This window comes from Dioscorea cayenensis, chromosome 12, assembly GCF_009730915.1.
Source record: "Dioscorea cayenensis subsp. rotundata cultivar TDr96_F1 chromosome 12, TDr96_F1_v2_PseudoChromosome.rev07_lg8_w22 25.fasta, whole genome shotgun sequence".
NCBI lineage: Eukaryota > Viridiplantae > Streptophyta > Magnoliopsida > Dioscoreales > Dioscoreaceae > Dioscorea > Dioscorea cayenensis.
In genome coordinates this window covers 11,531,903-11,556,098 of record NC_052482.1, presented here as the reverse complement: position 1 = coordinate 11,556,098, position 24,196 = coordinate 11,531,903, and the positions used below count along the sequence as shown (strand labels likewise).

Sequence of the window (24,196 nt, the reverse complement as noted above, 5' to 3'; positions counted from 1 at the left end):
TTGTGGTTTCTTTTAGCATATTTGTTTTCAGTTCCCTAGCCTTTTTAATCCCAGACATAGACTTCATTTGATTTTGCAGTGGCAATTTATATGAATCAAATAATTTTTTTTTTTTAAATTATTATCTCATTAATAAAGATTTCCATGAAGTACACTGTAAATTATATAGAAGGGTAAATTGGCAATTGAAATTTCAGAAGCTAATAAAGATTTCAGATTAAATTTATGGTTAAAAATTTAATTTATTTATAAATAACATTGCCAAAGTCCATAGATTCTAGGTCTCAGAGGTGAAGATTTAAGAATTCTAAGAGTTTCGGATATGAATATGGGTTTGAAACTCGAATCTAGTATTATCGAGTGAAAGCTCAGATGAGTTTCGGATATGAGTGTGGATTTGAAGCTCGAATCTAGTATTATCAAGTGAAAGCTCAGATGAAGGTACATTCAGTGTTATCAAGTGAAAGCTCAAATGAGGGCACATTGGTCAGACGATTCAATTCCCGGTCTGGGTGCATTCCTTCAACTACAATACAGTAGTCACAGTTATCAAAATAATAATAATAATTATTATTATTATTTTTATTCCATTTTAAATATAATTGACTGGATTTATATAAAAAAAAATTGAAGATAATTTAATGGCAATTTGATTGAATAAATGTAGTTTAGAGTTTATCTCATTCAATCAACTGATTGTGTCCATTAAGAGTGGACATGAGTTCAATAATACAAATTGGATGCTAGTGTTTGAAAGTACCATGTTTGGTCTCCTACCTTTTTATCTCCACCACATTTTTTATAAATAGATTCTTTTTGAAAAATTTAATTTACAAATATATATAATTCCCAGTTCCACTTAAACCAGGCAAAAAATCAAATTCCATTCTTAAAACTTGCTCTACTTTTTTCACCTAAGCCCCTATGAAAAGTTGAATTAACTAAACACTCTGAAAAAAACCTTCTTTTTGTGATTCATTTGATATATATTGACAATTTACATCAAATAAAAGAAACAAATGGCACCCACAAACCCATTTTCACATGTTCATTGTAAAGAGAAATGGAACAATAAAAATAAATATATATATTTTACATCTAGCACCCTACAAAAAAGTAAAATTATCACCTACACGAGCTAGGTTAGGGTTTTCATTTTTTTAGATATTTCTCCCAACAAAAATAAGGAAAAAAAAATCAATCACAAACCCATCCATCCATAACACATATCAAAGCTCATAACAATATTAAATAATAAAAAAAAAAAGCTTCATTTTTTTTTGAAAAAAAAACAACAAAAAAAACTAATAGAAAATCAAGACCCAGAGTTCTTATCACTACTCACCATCAACGAGCAGAAACCCTTCTTCTGATTCCCAATCACCAAAGAACTCTTACAGTGAGCAATGGCGCCTTGGATCGCGCTTTGGAGCTCCTCCATCGACGACGAAGACGAGGAGTTCGTCGGCGCCGGGAACGTCCCACCAGCGTACAACAACCCAGAATGACTCGGCGATGATCTCATCGACGAAGGACAACTCCCGGCGCAAGTCCTCCTTCTAGGGCATCGGAGATTGCCGGAAAAAGACTGGGAATGAGAGAAGGAGAAGGAGAAGGTCTTCCTGGCGGCGAGATCATCGGATTTCTTGGAGAAGAGAGGCTTGACTTTTTTCACATACTTTTTGAAGACCTCTTTGGGGGTGGATCTCTTGGAGGAGGAGCGATGAAGGAAGCGGGAGGCGAGGGAGGAGAAGTAGTGAGAGACGGTTAGGAGGCGTTTGGGAGGAGGAGGAGGGAGAGGATGGGGATCTTCATCGGCCGTGGCGGAGCTGGGACGGGCAGAGTCAGGGAGGAGGAGATCTGAGGAAGAGGAGGAGGTGGAGTCGCGTGAGGCGGTGGCGGTGGTAGTGGTGGAGTCGGTGGAGGATGATGATGACGTCGAGGAGAGGAGAAGAGTGCGGACCATGGAGATGCGGGGGGAGAGGTGGAGAGGGAGGAGTTGGCCTTTGTAGAAGAGCTCGTCGGCGGGGCAAAGAGTGGAGTAGGTGGTGGTGGGGGAGAGAGAGACGGTGAACTCGAAGTCGGAGTCGGAGGATGAGGAGGAGAAGGAGTTCGGCGGAAGGCCGCGCAGGGGCAGGGGTGGTGCGCGCGGTGTGCGCCATGGATGGGGCGGGGGAATTAGATCGAACACCTGAAAGGCATGAAGTAGGAGGAGTGGGGGAGGGGGAGGTGGGAGGAGGGATGGCGTGGGAGGCACATGGGAGAGAGATGTATAAATAAATAAATAATAAAATTAAATAAATAAATAGGTAATTATAATTATTAGATTATACTTATATATATAGTATAGGGCATGTACTTTGGAGATGATAATGTAAGGGGGGGAGTCGGGAGATATAAATGTATGGGTAAATGAGAAGTGGGATGTGTGAGGTCACCGTCCAGGGTTGCGTCTCAAAGAGCCCAATGGATTGGGAAGGTACCAATCAGGATTTGAATTTGGTTTAATTACTTTTATATCCTTTATGAAAATATATTTTTTAAAAAAATATTATTATTATTATTATTATTTGAAAACTGTTGATATCAATTTTTCTTAACTTTCTCATTTGATAAAAAAAAATTTAAAACTAATCCATATCTCAAAAAAGTTTTTCTTTTACTTAACACTCTAATAGTTTACTTTTTCAAAAAAGTAGTTGACGTTAACTTAAACACCCCTTGCATTTTTAAAAAGAAATATAAAATAGTAAATAAAAAATAAGATATTAAATATCAAAAACAAATATTAAATAAAAACATTACGTATTAAATGAAAACTTATATAGTTACACATGAACACATAATGTTAAATAAAAATATATACTTAATAAACGGGAAATATATTTCGTAAATGGGGCAAAATTAGATTTTTAAATAAAATAAACTGATTGCATAAGTTGAAGGGACTGAAAAATAAGTGAAAAAGAATGGATTGTCTGGAAAATTGAAATGTCATGAGGATTACAGGAGATATTTGAAAAGTTGCAAGAACTAATAAATAATTTTCTATCATTATTATTATTATTATTATTATTATTATTATTTTATTATTATTACTCTTTTGTATATTTTTACTGGTTCAATTTTAGATTTTTTTTTATAATTTACTTGTTCTATGTTTTTTTAATAAAAAAACATATGAATTAGTTAAAATGAATAAGTAAAAAACAATAGTATTATATAATAATAATGATGGTTGTTGCTGCTATTATTGTTATTAAACATAAATTTTGTTCTTTGTATATGTATTTCTATGAGCCATTGTTGGTATAGCACACCAGTAACAAGCACAAAAATCTCATAGAAATGGTTAGGAGTTGCGGATGTTCTACGAATATCCGCAGTTGACAACAGTAGAGGTGTATGAGAGAGACAGAGAAGAATGGGTTAATTAGTTGGGTGTTTGGTTTGTATGTCATTTTCAGTAGGCGCTAGTAGAAATAAGGTTGAAAGTACTATGCATCCCACTTTTCACTGTGTTACACAATAATATTGTTCACTGAACAGTAGCGATTAAAACCCAACTGTTAATGGCAAAGTTTCATAGATTTTGAATCTACGAACGCTCGTAGATGACACGTGCTATATATACTTCCACAATACGTCAACCGTGGACATTCATAGAACGTCCGCCGTTGACAACAATGCCCATGGAAAAGAGAGACAGAGAGAGGAACGGATAGTTAGGGTGTCTGGTTTGGTTTTTAGGTTCACTGTTAAGTGCTAGTAGAAGACTGGACGACTATGATTGCTTTAGTTCCTGTTTCAATTGAAATAGTAATATTGTTCACTCAAAAGTGATCACCGTTGAATTGCAATCCAATGATGAAAGACCAATGTTCGTAAATATAAAATCTACAAACGCTCCTAGAAGACTTGACCTCTATTAGAATTATAAAAGTTATAAATACAAAAGAAATATTTTTAAGTAGTTTTTTTAGATGGCTCTTAAGATTTAGGAAAATATTTCAATATGGGGATACTTTCAAGATACAATTAATCTTAAATAAGCTTTATACCTCTATATATCTCTCTATTTTCTACTTAGGGTAAAAATATCGATTATTCAAATCGTGAAAGTTGATTTTCATAAAATAGTAACATTGAGATATTTATATATAGGTTAATATTTGAAAATTTTATTTACAATTATAAAAAATAAGTAATTTTTAAGAAATTATATAAAAAAATATAAAACTTATTTTATAAAAGGTTTAATCTCCATAATAAAAAAAACTTAATTTTTTTTCTTGTCTCATCATTAGTGTTAATATGGGTAAAACGACACAATATTGAAATAGCTCAAGTTTTTTAACGCTTTTTAGTTTGTGTTAGTAATAAATGATTCACTGTTTTAATTGTTTTCTAAATGTCACAAGTCTTTTACATTTGTTTGTTGCTTATTTTTTACTTGGCTTTAGATAATAAAGAAAATTTTATTTATTTTTTAAAAAAAAAGAGATAAAAAAAGAATGACATAGATGCTGATATGTATGTCAACTTGGCATTCACATTATTCGGAAACCTATTAAAAAAATCTATTAAATATAAATATCATTACTTATATATATATATTGTTATCACGTGAAAATATTTGCACGTGGTACCTATTTCTTGACATCTTGAGAAGCCATCTATATCTTAGTTCATATTGCACAATATTATATGTAATTACAAGAAAATAAAAAGTCTTTTATGAAATAAAAAATTATGGAAAACATACGCAAAAATATCAAAAGCAAAGTTCAAAACTCAACTCTGGTTATGCCCAACACCAAAAACCTTGTGAAATACATATACTATTCTGATTTAGAGAGGCATGCAAAAAAGTATTGACGAGGCTATATATGTAATTATAAGGATTTTGTGGATATGTCTTGAAACAAAAGGGCCTTTTGATTTTAAAGATAGGCATGGTTTTTCCGTTTTGTTGATGGTGGTTAGAGAACTTAAGATTCCATGTTTGAGTCTTTCCAATCATTGCACATGGCTACTAGACCTTGATGAGTTCTCATCCACATTTTGCTAACTAGGGTTGGTACATATTCAAGTCCACCAGTAAAATGTATATGATGATTAAACAAGCAAAAATATTTTTGTAATAGTTCATTCAACCATGATAACACCCACATTTTCCTTCTATTTAATAATAAAGCATCAAAAAATAAAAAATAAAAAAACACTCAAAAATTTGTGAAGTAAAGTAAATTTATTTTACTTAAATATGTATATTAGGTTTTTTCACAAAAATGCAATTACAAGTTAATATTTGATTTTTTTCCAAATTTTGACAATTTAACTATTTGATGTTAAAATTTCTTCAAAAACTATCTGAATTGTATTATAAGTTGGGTTTATCAAGTAATAAAGATACTATGACCCTCTTAAATAATAATATTCTAAAAAGATTTTAAACCGCATTAACTATTATTTATTTATCCATTAATTTTTTTTGAAGAAAACTGATAAAGAAAATAATAATAATAATAATTAATACAATTTAAAATATTTGTGTGTCATTATACATGAGAAGAAAAATTAAATAAAATTATGTCCTAATAGGTTTTTAAAAAAATTAAAACAATTAATACAAATATTTTGATCCACTGAAATAATTGCAATCCATTAAATTGTACTTGGAGTAAACTAAAAAAGAAAAATTAATAATTAATAAAATTTAAAATATTTGTGCGTCCTTATACATGGGAAGAGAAATTAAAAAAAAAAATCGTCCTTAGCCTATCTCCAACCCAAAACTCTACATTTGGCGTAGCTTTTACAGTGAAAATTTTTTCAACCACCATCTTTATTTTTAACTCAAAAATAAAATATTCTAAATATATTTTTCTCATTTCACAATTTATATATTCATACTATCAACAAATTTAATCATTTTAAAATCTTTTTCACTTTTAACCATTGAGTTTAAATATACTATTTAAAATATAATTTTAATTTTTATATTTATCATAAATATTTATTAAATATAAAATAAAATATGGTTGATAAAAAAATACAAATACAAACACAATCATTACATTAATTACTTAATAAAAACATAACATACAAACAAACACCATTAATAAAGCATCACATTATTGGAGACTAAAGTAGCACACAAGTTTCTAATTATCTTCGGTAATATTGGTGGAAGTGGTGGCAAACTATTAGCTCTGTATACTTCAAACTTCATTATTTGTATTTTGGGTGTTTTGGTTTTTTTTGTATCGATGATAATCTATGTTATGTTTTTATTTTATCGTTCATGTAATTTTCGTTAATTTTAATGAATTTATATTCAGCAGATGATTTTCTTTAATTTTTTTATTTCTTAACTAATTAAAAATATAAACTTAAATTATAAGTTATTAATTTAATTAAAATATAAATTTTAAATATAAATTTATAAAATAAAAAATAGAAAAAAAAAGAATTAAAAAAAAACAGAAATCAAAATAGAAAATACAAAATTTCAAAATAATAAAATAAAATAATGTTGCTACACTGACGCACAATATCTTGCGTGCCACTATAGCACATTTTAAATTTGGTGCAATATCCTTATGGAAAATTACTTACTAATCCATAAAACTTTTTATTTATTATAATAAGTTCTTCTGACAAAAAATTATCCTCTGTCATCCCTCCTTTTTACAATCAATTCCATTTTATCCCTTCGGTCACCTTTGGAAGTTCGAATTATGTTCGCCAACACACAAATTTGAATAGATTCGTCAAATGATAAACAGATACACTTACAACCAAAGAACAAAACTAACTAAGGGTGATGTAAAAATAGTAAATCCGTGATATAAACATTGTAAATATGAGATTATCTAACCACTGGACGTAAAAGTAATTCCGTAAAAAAAAAGGGACATCCAACGGATTTGAAAAAAATTAAAGGTTTTTATGGCTTAATAATAAAGTTGTTTGGACTTTTTTAGCAATTTCTCATAAAACAATTGAGCTAAAAATAAAAAAATAATAATAATAATTAAAAGAAAGTTTTTGGGCTTTTTTTTTTAAGTTAAATGTGAGTAAGCAAAAAGTGTCGTGCTGACTCTGCATTTGATGGGATGGTTTTAGGGTGCCCCGGAGAGCATCTTTAATGGTATTCTTTGAGAGTTTATTGAGTGTACAATGGGGTTAATGGCAATTGAAACCACCAACGATTAATGGGTGGGCCACATAAAATTTTTTATCTTTTAAATTGAAAAATGATGGAAACTGCAACATTTAGTTTTTTTTAAATTCAAATGTTAACAAATTTCAAATTTTTATTTTAAAAGATTTTAAATTATAAAAAAAAAATCTTGAATCAAATATTTTTTTACTAATTATTTAATATTCTACTTAAAAATTTAGTTTAATCTAAATAAGAAATAATTTTTATCATTAAATTTAAATAAGAAATATTTTCTATTTCAAAAAATTAAATTGTAAATTACCATAACTATAATAGTATTATTTTAAGATAAGAATTATAATAGTATAATACATGAATTGATCCCTTCACTTTTTTTTTTTCTTCTTTTTTGGTCCTCTACTTAGAAATGTTCCCAACTAGTCCCTTGAACATAAGCCATTTAGTCCCTCTACTCTTAGTCTCTTTCCAATTAGTCCCTCTTGAAAATACATGGACTAATTAAGTCATTTTCAAGAGTAGAGAGACTAGTTGAAAGTATTTTTTGACTAGAGGATCAAAAAGAAGAGAGAGAAAAGTAGAAGAATCATTTCGGGTATTATACCAATTATAATTACCACATTGCATAAAAACACATAAAAATGAAAAAAAAATCTAAGAGGAGGTTAATAACCAAGTTACCCAAAAAAAATAAAAAAAATAAAAAAAAAATCTAAAAGGAGGTTAATAACCAAGTTACCAAAAAAAAATAAAAAAAATAAAAAAAAAATCTAGGAGGAAGGGTTAATAACCCGGGGTTAGTAATGCTGAGAGAGATGATCCCACGGAACCGGTTCCGTGATAGTTACTATAGAATCGAGATTTAGCTCAACCTCATCCGTTGGATTGCCTCGATTTAATAACTTCTAAAGTAAAGGGTATGGATCTTTTAAGATAATTATCAATATATCCCTATATTATTTAATAAAAAAACAATAAAATTTATAAACATGATTAAGAATGAGCCACATTTTGGTTCCACGGAACCGAGTCTGCGGGATAAAATCTCAAATTTTTTTTTAAAATATATTATTTAATTATTTTATTATTTATAATATAATAATTTATTATTATTCAATATTTTTTATTTTAAATATTTATTTTAAAATGTAATTTTTAAAATAAATTATTTAATTATTTTTATTAATTATATTTAAGATTTTATTAAATAAATATATTTTAATGAAATATATAGTGTAAATAGTTAAAAAAAGATTGGTAGAATACCCATGTTAGTTCCTGTACTTATTTCATTTTGCCCTTTTAGTTCTCATGTTTCAATTTAAGCTCTTTCAATCCATCTACTCTTTAAATCAGTGCAATCAAGTCCCCTAAGACTGTTCTAATCATAAAAATAATTAATATATTACACAATTCATCCATAATAATCATTGTAATATACACCATTTAGGAAAATAATACAAATTTTTTATTTTTTATATGATTCATAGAATATATGAGCAATAAAAATTAGTAATTGGTATGTTCAAAGTGTATATGGGGGACTTGATTGCACTCATTCAAAAAGTAGAGGGATTAAAAGGGTTTAAATTGAAATAGGAGGACTAGAAGGGCAAAGTGAAAAGAGTATAGGGACTAATATAGGTATTCTACCAAAAAGATTAATGAAATAATTATGGGTCCTATTTTATAAAAATAACTATTATGGAATAGTTTAATGTGTTGATCGTGGGTACCATTTTGTAATAGTATAATTATTATGGGAGATAGTTTAATAAGTGAGAGTTTAATGGGTTGATGAGGTGGCATGGACATCAAATTCTAGGATAGTATAACGATTAAAGATTTTATTAGACCATTGACTTAATTATTGAAAAGTGAGAGTTAACTTATTTATTATAATTTGTTTATAAGATGAATAAATCACTCATTATAATTAATGTTATGTGAAAGAAATAATAGATGGACTTTTTACTTGGCAAGGAAAAGAGTTATACTCCTTGTGATGTGAAGATTGTAAGGGAGACTTAGCTTACAATTTTTTTTTTGAAAAATGCATAAAAATATTCCTGAAAAAACATGCAAAAAAACAAAAATTATCACGAAGCATCATTTTTCCGGATTTTTAAGAATAATGAATTTCCCATTATTATAAATAAAAATTATATAAAATTTTAATTGTGCATAAATTAAAATAGAGCACTCCAATCTTTCTTTGTTTTGTTTAAATAGAAATGGATAAATCAATATGGAAACTCAAATTTGAAATTATAATAAAAATATAAAAATCAGCTCTTTTATTATAAAGATGTTCTATTTTTGTTTCTTAAGTAGTACCAAGTACCAACCCTTCTCATGAAGCAAAATCCTCTTAAATATAACCCTTTTAAAACCTTGAAACTCCAAACCTATATGAGCGTTTTGGTGTGTTCTTCTTGTAGCTTATGCTTTGGTGAAAACACAAGCAATTTAGATTGACTTCTCAAGTTAGTGTTTCTTTAAAGTTCTCTAAAAGAGTGTGTTTCTAATGTCAGTGTAGTTTTGTGTTTGGATGAATCGTAACAAAAGCACTTTTGTCCAAGAAGTACCCCAAGATGGTGGCTACCCAAACAACTGTATAAAATGCATTTTGATTTTTAAATAAGTGCTTCATTGTGAAAAAAAAAATGGCCTATTCAAACAGCTCTAAAAAAGCACGTAGCATAAGCCCTTTTAAAGTATATAACTTATATATATATATTTATTATAGGTTTAAGTGCATTATTTATCCATATATTTTGACTATATATTTTAATTTTATTTTTTTGACAAAGTGGATAAATCACGTTAGGGGTGTGCATAGGTGAGAAATTAATTGCTCAACTCACCTGTGTCTTCATTTTGTGTGAGATCAGTGAGATGAGGTTTAAACTTGTTTCCTCGGCAAAGACACAAACATACTATGCATGAGACCCAGTGCCAATATTACTGTTTTTATTTATAAATTATAATACTTATTAAAATACTTTTTATTTTAATTTGTGACACTTAGTTTATTTGATTCACAAATGAAAAATAACACCAACAATATAACACAATATAAGTAGTTGAGTTGGAGTATAATAGCTTGTAATGTTTTAGGTTTGATGTTCAATGGATAACACGAAAAAAATTTATATTGTTTTCATCTTATTCACACAAATATTAAATAAAAAATTACAAAAAATATTGTATTGTTTCATGTTTGTTTTGCAATAAAAAAACTTTTATATTTTTAAAGTAAATAAATTAATAATCAATTACGAAAAGTATTTAAAGTAAGAAATTAGATTTTTCATAAATAACTCACCAAAATTATTTATTCATAACTTAAAACAACAAATACTAGATTAATAAAAAATAGTAGTCAAACCACTTAAAAAATTATTTTATGATAGTAAAAACTTTGGATCTAATTTTTATTATGTTTTATTGAAATCAGAAAAGTTATGAGTAATTTGGCCAATTTTTATTTTAACAGCTGTATTATAATATATTAATATGACAATTTTTATACCATAGTTTTGAATACAAAGAATTTATGAAATTATCTTTTCTGTGATGTACTTCTATTGTATTTGTAAAATAAACTAATGAAAAAGATTTATGTTTCCAATAAATTCGTGATTTATCCATTTTATTCAAAAAAAAAAAAAATTTGTGGTGTCTGTATTTCAAAATTTCACTTTCCAAATAATTCCTCAAAATAGAAATGGCTGCTATTGTGGTGGGCTAATGTGTCATGCAATTTGCCATGTGTACTTCTTATAAATTTTAGATTTTTTAGGTTGATAATATGTACTCTATTAGCTATTCCATAATGAGCTCTTATGCGTAATCAAATGCTAACTGTTATAAATAAACCTGGGTTGTGATCAGTTGCCATATTGTGTACTTATTTTTCTCATATTTGTTGCCAGTTTTTGTGTATTTAAAAACTGTCTCAATAAATGAAGGAATCATCTTGATCATCATATTTTTGTTGTCTCTTAACCATTTGATAAAAGTCCCTAGTGAGTTTTTGATAACTTCAACAATAGCAACATCATGTTAAGCAAATAATTTGATACTGTATATACATACATACATGATACATACATATATATATATATATATATATAGAGAGAGAGAGAGAGAGAGAGAGAGAGAGAGAGAGTGTGTGTGTGTGTGTTAAAAGCTTGGAGGTAAAAAACGAAACAAAGAAACAAAGGAAAAAAAAGCAGGAGTTGATGAGCTGTTGTTGGTTAAGCATGAGAGGTTGGTGGAAATTTGGTGATTAGAGCCCCCTGGTTCAAATTGCATGGGCTGCAATATTGAGTCCCCCTGGTTCAAATTGCATGGGCTGCAATATTGAGTTTTTATACTTTTATTAAAATCAAATTTTTTTTATTTTAAAAAAATTGCTGAAATTTAAAATTTTAAAAAAATTTAACAAAAAAATTAAATTGATAATCAGACATTGAAATTTCATTTATTAATATTATTTATAAATTTTTCAAATAAAAATTTATAAATAATATTAATATAATTTATAATAATAAATTATTAATTAAAAAAATTAAGTTGATAATGTGTTGCAATGTTAAGTTTTTGATACTTTTACTAATTAAAAACAAGGTTTTTTTTTATTTTCAAAAAGTTGCTAAAATTTAAAATTTTAATAATTTTAAGAAAAAAATTAAATTGATAATGAGGCATTGAAATTTTTAATAAAAATTTATGAGTAATATTAATAAAATTTATAAAAAAATTTAATAATTTTAAAAAAATTAAATTGATAATGGGTTGCAGTGTTAAGTTTTTGATACTTTTACTAATGAATAAGTTTTCTTATTTTCAAAAAGTTGCCGAAATTTTAAATTTTATAAAAATTTAAGACAAAAATTAAGTTGATAATGTGGCATTCAAATTTCAAATTTTCAATAAAAGTTTCTGAATAATATTAATAAAATTTATAAAAACAATTTAATAATTTAAAAAAAATTAAGTTGGTAATGTGGCATGGAAAATATAATTTAGTTGTTCTAATATAATAATATACATGTTAGAGTGAATGAATGATTATTTAGTTATCTAGTTGAACATAGTTATTTTTTTAGTCAAATACACCATGACAACGATAGCAGTTCAAATTATAGTTAATTTTCTTTTTTTCACTATATGTATATTTAAATTGTAGTTATATTATTGAACTATTTTTACTGTAGATAATTAATTTATTTGATAATTTTTTTACATTCTGGCTTTATCCCCTCCTACCGGTAAGTTCTAGTTCTGCCACTGCTCACGATCATCAATTTCTTGGGTGGTGGCCACTGAAGTGTTACAAGTAGGAAGAATAGAAGAAGACAAGAGCTAGCTTTGATTGTGATCTAATAATAAAATCCGATAAAGATAAAATAATAATAATAACATATATATATATATATATATATATAAATCATTAAATAATATATAAATCAAATTAAAATCCGATAAATATAATATAATATAATATAATATAATATAATATATATAATAAAAAATATAGATAAATGTTAAAAAAGAATAATAACAATAAAGAAGTAAATAAAATAAAAAAATAATTATAATAAAAAAATAGTAATAATATATATAAATATATATATATATAAATAAAAAATAAAAAAATAATAATAATTATTAAATTAAATTTAATATATATAAAATAATAATAATAATAATCAACGTGGGACGTGGGGTGTTTGTCGTGGTTCCCCACGATCGATACAAACGTCCACGCCTCATGATAGGGGTTGGAGGTTTTTAAAAGGAGGCAGAAGGACCAAAGAGAGCAAGAAGAAAAAAAAAAAGGAAGATCGAAAGAGAAGAGCGAATGAGAAAGACGAAGAAGAAGAGGAAGGTCTTTATTCTTGTTTCTCGCTTCAAACTTATATATATATATATATATATAAAGAGAAAAGAAAGTCGTTGCCGCCGTTGTTGCTGCTGCTGCCTGACACCGCCGTCGTTGCTTGATGCCTTTGTCACTGCCGCTACCTGATGCCATTGTTGGTGTTGATGTCGTCGTTTGATGTTGTTGCTGCTCGCCACTGATACTGCTGTCTTTGTTGCGATGTCACTGTTGCCGCTTGCCGTAGCCATCACTGCTGTCGGTCTTGATGATGAACCCATGAAGATGGAGAAGAAAGAAGAAGGAACCAGAGAGAAAGAAAAGAAGGAGAGTCGAACGAACCAGACAGAAGATTGAAAGAGAAAGAAGAACGAAGAAAAGAAGACGAAGGCGAAAAGGGACGAAGAAGAAGACGAAAGAAGAAGGAAGAGGAGCGAAAGAAAAGGAAGAAGATTAGAAGAAAGAAGAAAGAGAAGGTTTCCATCGTCTCTTGCTTCTACAATATATATATATATATATATTGCCGCTTGCTGCCGTTGCTACTGCCTGCCATCGCCAGCTGTCGCTGCCGTTGCTAGTGAAGTCACTGTTGCCACTGCCTACTGAAAAGCTAGTAAAGACGGAAGAGCCCAAAAAGCTCATAAAAGAGACGTTGAAGATGTATGATCGGTCGCTTGTCATAGCTAAAAAATATATATATTGAAGTCGCTGTTGTTACCGCTATAACTGTTGTTGCCGCCGCCACTACTGCCATCACCACCGCTTCCGTTACGCCGCCCGAAAGATCTGATGGCAAGGACGGACCGAGCCACCACCGACGAAGAAGGAAAGGCATTGCTACTAGTGAGGGAAAGAGAGAGAGAGATGGGAAAGGATAGTGAAGGAGCAGTGGATATGTAGGAGGAGAACATAGCTGCTGGACTCATGGGGATCGACACTCTAATGATCCACCCTTTCAAACTCCCACCTCTCAGTCCTCATGATGTTCAAATTCAGGTGAAAGGTGGCATTCGGAGTTAAGCGCTCGGAAGTCACTAGGGTTTCATTTGCATCTAGGTTCCCTTTGACGTTCTAAATTCAAAGAAGATGGATACCTTCCTGCTCACCTCTAAATCCGTCAATGAGGGACACACTCTCAAGCTCGCGACCCGGATCTTTAATGTTGTGCTTGATGCTTGCCTTGCCCATTACCCTGACAGCAAGGTTGATTGCGAGACCTGCACCAAGACTAACATGGTTATTAGCTTTGTCTCTGATGATGGTGGTTTCGATACTGACCATTGCAAAGTGCTTGTTAACATTGAGCGCGAGTTCCCTCGCTAGGAAACCGCTCTCATGTTTATAGATGCCTTGAAGGAGGGCTCATCTCCGTCCCTACAAGCATATGTTGATGAAGATAAAGATGAGTCCTTTTATACTTTGAGTTGGGCTTGTAATGTTGATGGGACTCTTCTTGATGGCTAGTGGAAGCAATGGTATAATTCGTGTTATTAATGCTAGCAATGAGAAGATTGACAAGAATTTTGTTGGCCATAGAGACTCAAGCATTGAAACCTTCACTTGTGGTGTCTGCAAGCAAGGATGAATCTACTCAGTTATGGAATGTTCATACGGGATTCACATTCTTATATTTACTGGAGCAGGTGGTCATTGTAATGATGCTTTTGAGTCAAGGGAACAAACTTGCTCTTTCAATATATATATATATATATATCGATAAAGACAAGTGCAAGGTTCCCCATAACTCTGTTCATATATAGCTGAAGATCATAAATTATTGTCAATTCCGAAACGACTGTGGACCCCAGTCAAACACTAATAGAAGGCGACCTTATAAGCAATGCTAACAGCATAGATGAGTCGTCAACATATTTATCAAAAAAGTGCTTTTTTTTAGTTTAGTAGAAGTGAAAAAAATGCTTCTCCAGAGTAACTTAAGCACTTTTTTTGTATTTTTTATTTGGATTAGTTTTTATGTAGAAGCAGAAGCTGTAAAAATAAGCTAAAAAACAGATTTTTCCGTAAGCTGGTCATGACTAGCTTTTGAAAAAAGTTGTTTTTAAGCTTTTTTTACAGCTTCTGATTTTCCATAAGCTGGTCATGACTAGCTTTTGAAAAACATTTTTGGAACTCAAAAGTGCTTAACTTAAAAAAAAACACTTCTGGGTTTTCCAAAAGGCAGTCCAAACAAGGCCTTAATGTTGTACTGTTGTACATGCTTTGTAATTTTGATGCTTACCAAATATAGACTCAAATTAAGATTGGAGTTATGTAAAATGGATGCATCAATCCAACGCGGCAAACTCATTACAAAGCAATGGCAGAAAACTTATCTCGAGGCAGCTGCAATTTCTAATGAGATATATTTTTTTTAGCGACAACAAAACATGCAACGCAATGACAAGGCATAAGCAGTGGTAGTGACATATATATATATATATATATTAAATATTAAAATTTATAATTCGCAAATTTTCTTACCTTACTTGTACTTGAGCCCTAAATCGGAGGTTCCTAAGATTTCAGTCTGGGATAATTAATAATAGAGGCTTGCCTCTATTAGGAATGGAAGAGCCCACAAAAGATAAAAAAATAAAATAACATAAATAACATTTGTGATTTGATATATTGCCTGGTGTCTCTTCATCGACACGACGCAAGGCGCGTAATTTCGATCCCACAAATTCTGGCACGCCCGGTGGGACCATTTTATTCCTCCTCCCATCTTTGAGGCTCAAGTACAAGTGAAGGCATTGTTTTTTATAACTCATGTATAATAAAGTTTATGTTATTGATATTTTTATTGCAAGTGAAATGGCGTTTAAGAGTTCAATTGCACCCGGCAGCCCGAAGCTCACTATTTTCCTTGGAGAAGAATTGGAAGTCCAACTGGCCAACTATGTTTTCAACACTGGAGTTGCTGGAGCTGAGATGAAATTTGGCACAATCTCTGAATCGGGACAGCTTGTGAAGAGAACTTCATCCTCTGAAGAAAACCTGACGGTCTCACGTCTTGCATCTAGGGGTCGTCGTCCAAATGTCATTGATCCTGCATTTAAGAAGAATATTCCTGATGAGAAACCAAGAACTTCTGTCTTTCAGAGGCTATCATGTCCAAAAAAAAAAAAAGGTTTATACATATGATGAAGATGACGAACCCACTTTCACTGTTACTGCCAAAGGGAAGGAAAGTGGGATTTTTCAATCTGAAGAAGCTAAGCAAAGAAAAGTGTATTTTCAAGGTTGATGCCCAAGAAAGTGAAAATGCCAAATCACAAATTAAATTTTGTGTCATTCCAAAACCAGAAGGATAATCAAATGGGTTCCTTAAAAAACTCATTTGGGCCACTTAATATGGTGATAAAGAATGCGACCACCGAAGAGCTGCGTTACCAGCCATATGATAGGATAGGTGGTAGACCCCCAAAATCTCATAAAATTTCTTTCGGCAAAAATCTCTATAAGATATACGCAGAATCAAAGAAATTGCAATCAGACAAAATGAAGCCAAGGGAATTTTATCAAAAAAAGAGGCAGTTAGTGCTAAGCGCACGAAAAACGGTCTTTGATCGAATTACTTTGCCAAATGATCAAGTTTTACAACGTCAGGCTTCATAGGGGCAAGCTTCAGTTTCTCACTCAAAGTTTGACAGGAAGAAGAAGAAGAGTGAAGATGAAGATATGTCAGATGGAGAGATTGAAGTGCATACTGTTCGAATGATTACCGAAGCTCGAGGAGATCCGACAGCTGAACATGAACAACCAGGACCAGTCACAAGATCTAGTAGACGAGTACCAGACTCTCAAAGCATGGTTAGAGAGGAAGGTTCAAGCCATTTTCCACATGATGTGCCAAAAGATTACAAGGGGGCGGACCCTCGAAATGAAGATGATGAAGATGAACTAGTTTTTGGTTTAGAGCAGAACATCATGAAGAAATTCCAAGAAATGGAAAATAGGGAAGCATAATGCAGGAAGATGAATGAAAATATGATTGTGTTAATGGATACAGTGCTCCACATGCAAAAGCAGATGGCAACCTTGATGGCAAATGGCCCCGAACAGGTACAGAGGCCAAATAATCCAATCCCTCAACCAAAAGAGACTGCTCAAGCAGTGGGACCAGGGGGAACAACAAGTATCCCAATCCAAGAACATTCTGTTGTAATGACTCGGGAGGAGATACAACAAATGGTGGCTACTAAACTCAAACATGCCAAAAATAGCGAGATAAGAGTTGATAGTGACAAACCTTATCCCGGCTATCATGATTTAGTACCCTATCCCAAAGGATTCAATGTGCCTAAATTCAAACAATTCAATGAAATTGGTAATCCTGATTAACACTTGGCCCACTTTGTGACAACATATGGAGACACAAGTACAAAACCAAACTTCTCCTCAGATAATTTTCTTCCAGTCTCACAGGAGTTGCATTTGAGTGGTATGTAAGTTTGCAACCTGACTCGATTCAAAATTAGCAACAATTGAAAGATACATTTCGAGTACAATTTGGAGGTGTCAGTGATAAGATTACAATGGCCGATCTTGCGGCCACTCACCAAAACAAAGATGTGAAAGTAGTTGATTACATTATGAGATGGAGAAACTTGAGTATTAAATGTGAACAACCCCTGGACCAACCTCAAGCAGTTGGATTGTTACTCGGGAACATTGATAGCTGGATGACACCTTTCTTAAGTACATCTGGCATCACGACATTTCAAGAGTTGATCTCACAAGCCAAAAAATTAGAAAGGACTAGCCCAAGGGTGTTGTGTAATTTCCAAATTTCCAGAAATGATAAACCTAAAAAAGCCGAAGATGTTAAGTACATTGCTACAACCTTCAATGTTGATAAAAGAAAAAGCACTATAGAATCATATAAACCAGAACAAGCTAAGCCACCCAGCTTAGGTGCTCTTGGAACTGAACCAAGACCCATTCCTTCTTTGAAAGATAGAATGAACAAAATGTACTCTTTTTGAAGAGATAAAGTGCTAAAATTTTTTAAAGATGCAGTGAATGGAGGACTTCAATTGCCTGAATGTGAAAGACCGGAAGAACAGAGTAAAAAAGATCATCCTAATTATTGCCCGTACCATAGAGTGTTGGGCATACAATTGAAAACTGCTATGTTTTTAAAGATTGGCTTGAGCGTCAATATCAAGAATGTAAAATCACACTCTCTAAGAGTGTTTTCTTGGAACAGCCTGCTGAACATATCCGGTGTGTGACTACCCAGACTATAAGGAATCATCCCAAGGGAAAATCACAGTGGTGGGTAATAAAATAATGCTCCCATCTGTATTTGATGGTAAACCTCCTTCTGTTCCAGGAAAATTGTGGGAAATAAAGAAAATGTTGAAGAAATTGGCCTAACCCTCAGGGATCAAGTGGAGAAATGTCGAGAAACCTCCTGAGGGACTTCCAGTAAAGCAAACCAAGAAGAAAAATAAGAAGAAAAAGCAAAAACGCGAAGACTCAAAACACAAGAAATCCATCATAGAACAATATATTGAATCACTTGAAGAATATAAACAGAAGGAAAAGGTGTTGATCACTCTTAAAGACTATTTTCCAGAGGAGGTGAAAGAGTTACTTGAGGAATTAGATGAAGAAAATGATGAAACGATGCAAGTGGAAACTTGCAAGGATATTTCTGGATGTGAATACCCCATATATGACCAAAATGATGATGAAGATAGTTTTTTTGAGTCAGAGGAACTGAATGATCGCCATGGTCGGCCTTATATTAGCAAGAAGCATAAAAAAAAGATGACATTTAGAGAAAGAGTAAAGAAGGCAAATGCAAAACTCCCAGAGCCACACCTTTCAGTAAAGCCAAAGAATCCATACTATACTCCGAAGACACCGAAATATAAAGTCCTGAGAAAAGTGATGCCTGCTAAAGAAATCCCTTCTTTCATACAAAGAGTGACAGAGGAATCAGCTGATAGGCAAATGTAACTGCATATTGCTGATAATAAATGGGATGAATTCGGGATATATCCACTAGAGTCGACAAGCGATAATGTTGATACAGAAATTGTGAAGCCTACATTCTCAATAGTAAATGCCAAGGAAAAATCCATTATTTCAGGCATTGGAATCAGAAAAGACAAGAGAATAGAGCTTTTTAATCGAGCCATGGATGAAGGGCTAGACTTATCCAAGCCCAAAAAGTCATGTTTGATGCATTTGGATAGCTACCCAAATTATTGCCCATATCACCGACTCGTGGGACATACTTTAGAAGACCATCGGAATTTTCAAGAATGGCTACAAAAGCAAGTTTCCATTGGAAATTTGAAGTTAACCGATGATTATTTTGAAGTGAGAGATGTTTGTTGTGCCATGACGTGCCTGGAAGGTTCTGATGATGAGCTGAATTTTCCAAATGAGGAGGATGAAGTATCCTGCCATGTACATCAAATACAGCTTAGAACTGGCAAGTTACTACAATCAAGACAAGCTTCCAGCTTAAATGATAAAAATAAAGTGAAGTTGATAGAAGAGGAAAATGTCTCAACAAAGAAACCACTGAAGAAACCAGATTATAATATCTTGGCACACCTGAAGAAAGTATCGGCTCTACTTAACATGTATGACACACTGATGATGCCAACAGAAGTCAGGGAATCTTTAATACATGCCCTACAAAACCCTGAGGAGTATCAGGCTTATTTTGCTGAAATAAATATGACAAAAGTTATGTACACAACACATACACTGTCGATATCATTCACCGATAAAGACTTACTACTTGGAACTACAGAGCATAATAGACCATTGTACGTGACAGGGTCTTGTGACGGGATAAAGATCAATCGAATTCTTGTTGATCCAGGGTCTTCTTTAAACCCAATGACCCTCAATACTCTTCGGGCATTAGCTTTGGAAGTATGTCATTTATCTCCAGAAAGGATCATTATTCAAGGCTTTAATCAGCATAGTCAGAAAGCATTGGGATCTATTACTCTCCCGATCAAGTTTGGAAATATTATATCTGATGTGAAGTTCCATGTAATTGATGCTGATGCCTCATACAAAGCCTTGTTGGGCAGGCCATGGATCCATGAAAACTGGATGGTCCCTTCAACCCTTCATCAATGCGTGAAATATATGGTCGATGGAGAAGAATACAGAATTGATGGTGAAATTCAACCCTTTGGTGTCCATGAAATACATTATGAGGATGCCAAATACTACCTTGGTATCTCTAAAGGGGGCAAAACATTGAACTTGATGGAAAAGGCTTTGGCAAAACCATCTAACGCTATGCCAATATTCAAAAAGAAAGAGTCAGCATTGCCTCACTATAGCAGTGATACTGAATCTTCAAGAGATGAAAATGATACAAGTCAAACCAAAGGGTTTACCCAAGAAAGCACATTGCATATCACAAAGGTTCCAAATGGTCTCTGTAAGTCCCTAGATGATTTGAAGGTTGATACAGTCGAGCAATTGAAGACACTCTATGTACCAGCTCAAAATGAGAATGAAAGAAGTATCCTCTTCTACAGAGTTAAAAATAATAAAATTTCAAATGATGACATTCTACAGATTGAACAAGAACAGGATAGTGAAGTCCAACCTATAAACATCCCAAGCCAGTACCCTAATAAACTCAGGAGGATAGTTATAGAGTTTGGGGGAAAAATAAACTGGTCAAAGAAATCATATCAGATTTTTCATCAATTATGGAACTATTCCCATCCTGACAAGAGAGGGGTAGGTTATACTAAATCTTCGAAGCATTCATGTTACATGATGGAGACTAAGGAAGAAGAAGATGTTAAGATGAAAAGTGCTCTACCTGAATTAGAAGATAGGTCAAGCAACAATTGATGAATTAATTGAAATCAACTTGGGAAGTGACGAAGACCCAAGACCAACTTTCTTAAGCGTACAACTAACAGAAGAACAAAAAGAATTCTTGAAGGCTCTTTTGAAAGAATATATTGACTGTTTTGCCTGGAATTACAATGAGATGCCAGGGTTAGAGAATGAGGTAGCTGTTCACAGATTGGCTATTGATCCCAATGTCACTCTAATTAAGCAGGCCCCAAGAAAGATGAAATTTGATTTAGAAGAGAAAGTAATAGAAGAAACGAAGAAGTTGATAGAAGCAAATTTTATTAGGGAAGAAAAATAGCCAGATTGGGTTACCAGTATAGTACTTGTGAAGAAAAAGAATGGCCAGATAAGGATATGTGTTGATTACAGAGATTTGAACAAAGCATGTCTCAAAGATGATTTTCCTTTCCCAGTCATGGAGATCATGATCGACAACACCTCGGGGTATGAGATGTTCTCCTTTATAGATTGATTCTCAGGGTATAATCAAATCAAGATGCACCCAGATGATGAGGAACATACTGCCTTCCGAACACCTATGGGCATATATTTTTATAGAGTAATGCCATTTGGCTTGAAAAATGCGGGGCAACATATCAAAGAGCTATGAGCAGAATATTCGACGATTTGATTCATAAGGTCGTTGAATGCTATGTAGATGATCTGGTTGTGAAAACAAATTCCAAAAACAAACATATAGAAGATCTGAGGACCATTGTCACACGCCTCAGAGAATATAAATTGAAAATGAACCCAATGAAATCCGCCTTTGGAGTCCTATCAGGAAAGTTTCTGGGTTTCATTGTGAGACATCGAGGGATAGAAGTAGACCCTTCTAAGATAAAGGCAATTTTGGAAATGCCACCTCCACAAGCATTGAAGCAGTTGCGGTCTTTTCAAGGGCGTTTAGCATATATCAGAAGATTCATTTCTAACTTATCAGGAAGATGCAAGCCTTTTTCCAAACTGGTTAAGAAAAATACACCCTTTAAATGGGATGCTGTATGTCAGAAAGCTTTTGAAGATATTAAACAGTATTTGCTGAATCCACCAGTATTAACAACCCCAATTTCAGGAAAGCAACTAATTCTATATACTGCGGCCTTAGAAAGGTCATTGGGAGGATAAATTTTTCCAGTGAGTACCTAAGTTTGGCCTTATATCAGTTTGAGCACTAACTTTCAATTTGTATCAAAATGAGCATCAAGTTATAATTTCATTTCTTTGGCAAAGTAATTGGGGATTTCTGGTGGATTTTTGATGATGTGGATGCCGAAAAGCCTTCGTGGATGCCTTGGGTCCACATCACCAGGTCTATAGTGTTCTGGAGAAAGAGGGGAAAAAGGATGATGGGAGAGAAGTTGATGTGTACGTCCTACATGAACAAAAAAAAAGCTACATTGGTTAAGTGGCTGAGTTAGTGAGTCGGTGACGTCGACCTAATGCATCGATGCAAGCTTTCTGGTGCCCACATCACAAAAAATCCACCGAAAATTCCCAATTACCCAGCTAGAGAAATGAAATTAAAATTTGGTACTCATTTTGATACAAATTGAAAGTTAGTGCTCAAACTGATATAAGGCCAAACTTAGGTACTCACTGGAAAACTTTACCCGTCATTAGGAGCTATGCTAGCTCAAAATAATGAAGATGGCAAAGAAAATGCATTATATTACCTCAGCATAATGTTGATAGGAGCTGAGAGCAAATATACACCAATTGAAAAGCATTGCTTAGCATTGGTGTTTGCAGTAAAGAAATTGAGACACTACTTATTAGCACATAAAATTATTCTCATATCAAAAATTGATCCTCTCAAATATCTTATTACGAGGCCATTACTCACAGGAAGATTTGCTAAATGGGCACTGATCATAATGGAGTTTGATATAATATACACTCCGTAAAAGGCTATCAAGGGGCAAGCACTGGCAGATTTTTTGGCGGCACATCCTCTCCCTGATTATTCACCCTTAATTATGATCTCCCTGATGAAGAGACGCTTACAGTAAAAGAAACAAAATAGCGACTGTACTTTGATGGGGTATCATCTATAAAGCCGGCACTGAGGTATGAGCTTCCACAAATTAAAGCTGGAATAGGACTTGTGTTTGTTACACCAGAAGGAGGAATCCTTAGATATGCACTTTCCCTTACAGAGTCATGCACAAACAATAAAGCAGAATATGAAGCTCTCATAGCCGGTTTGGAATTGGCAATCAAAATGGAAATTCAACATATCCATATATTTGGAGACTCACAACTCATCATCAAACAAGTTGAAGGAGAATACAAAGTATACAAAGCTAAACTTCTTAAATACTATAAGAAGGTCAAAATGTTATTGAAGAAAATCCCCGAAGTGCAGTTGAGCAGGGTTTCAAGATCAGAAAATGGCGAAGCTGATTCTTTGGTAAGAATAGCAAAAGAGCTGGCAAATCTAGATTATGATGAAGTTCAAATCACTATAAGAAATAGAAGACGCATAAGTACAATCCTCAGCGATGAAGAAAATATTGAAGAAAATATGGAAGTCTTCGCCCTCGAGATGCCAGAGGAAGATTGGAGGCAACCATTTATGGAATATTTGAAATATGATAAATTACTAGGGGACAAATCAAAAAGCCTTCAAATAAAGCGAAGAGCTCTAAGATTTACCCTCATTAATGACACGTTGTACCGCATATCATATGATCAGCTACTCCTGCAATGTTTGTCATATGAAGAAGCGAAAGAAGTCATGCATGATTTACATTCCGAGATATGTGGTGCACACCAATCCGGACCCAAGATGCCACTTAAGATTAAGCGCATGGGATATTATTGGCTAACTATGGTCGGAGATTGCATTGAATATGCCCAAAAATGCCATCTATATCAATTTCATGGGGATTTTATTCATCAACATCCGAATCCCTTACATCCTACAGTTTCTTCATGGCCTTTTGAGATATGGGGAACAGATGTGATTGGTCCCATTGAGCATCCATCATCTTCTGGGCATCGATTCATATTGGCTGCAACAGATTATTTCTCCAAATGGGCAGAAGCTATTGCTTTAAGAGAAGTAAAGACTGAGAACATCATAAAATTCTTCAGAGAAAATATCCTATACAAATTTGGAACTCCAAGAAGAATTATCTCAGATAATGGCCCGGCTTTCAGAAGCTTCAAAATTGGGAAATTTGCTCAACATCACAAAATAGATTGGAGGATACCTCTGTCTATAATGCGAGGGCAAATGGGTTGGCGGAAGC

At 32.6% G+C, this 24,196-nt stretch overlaps 1 protein-coding gene across 1 annotated transcript; it reads right to left on the bottom strand.

Moving 5' to 3' along the window:
• Positions 1-282: 282 nt before the first annotated feature.
• On the bottom strand, positions 283-14,360 carry LOC120273163 (probable membrane-associated kinase regulator 1). Its single transcript, XM_039279807.1, has 5 exons — positions 14,174-14,360; positions 13,798-14,055; positions 13,626-13,681; positions 1,346-2,191; positions 283-526 (listed from the first exon to the last, which is right to left on the bottom strand). Exons 1-5 carry the CDS (start codon positions 14,358-14,360, stop codon positions 497-499), a joined length of 1,377 nt encoding a protein of 458 aa, XP_039135741.1. The 3' UTR covers positions 283-496.
• Between the last annotated feature and the right edge of the window lie 9,836 nt (positions 14,361-24,196).

What these genes read in the sequence shown, in the direction of transcription:
- LOC120273163 (XM_039279807.1), bottom strand. Translation starts at nt 14,360, where the DNA reads ATGGTCAGTATCGAAACCACCATCATCAGAGACAAAGCTAATAACCAT. An exon ending in ATTTAGAGGTGAGCAGGAAG is followed by an intron (nt 14,056 to 14,173) that starts GTATCCATCTTC and finishes GAACATCATGAG; the next exon opens with GACTGAGAGGTGGGAGTTTG. An exon ending in GCGACAGCTGGCGATGGCAG is followed by an intron (nt 2,192 to 13,625) that starts GCAGTAGCAACG and finishes CATGCCTTTCAG; the next exon opens with GTGTTCGATCTAATTCCCCC.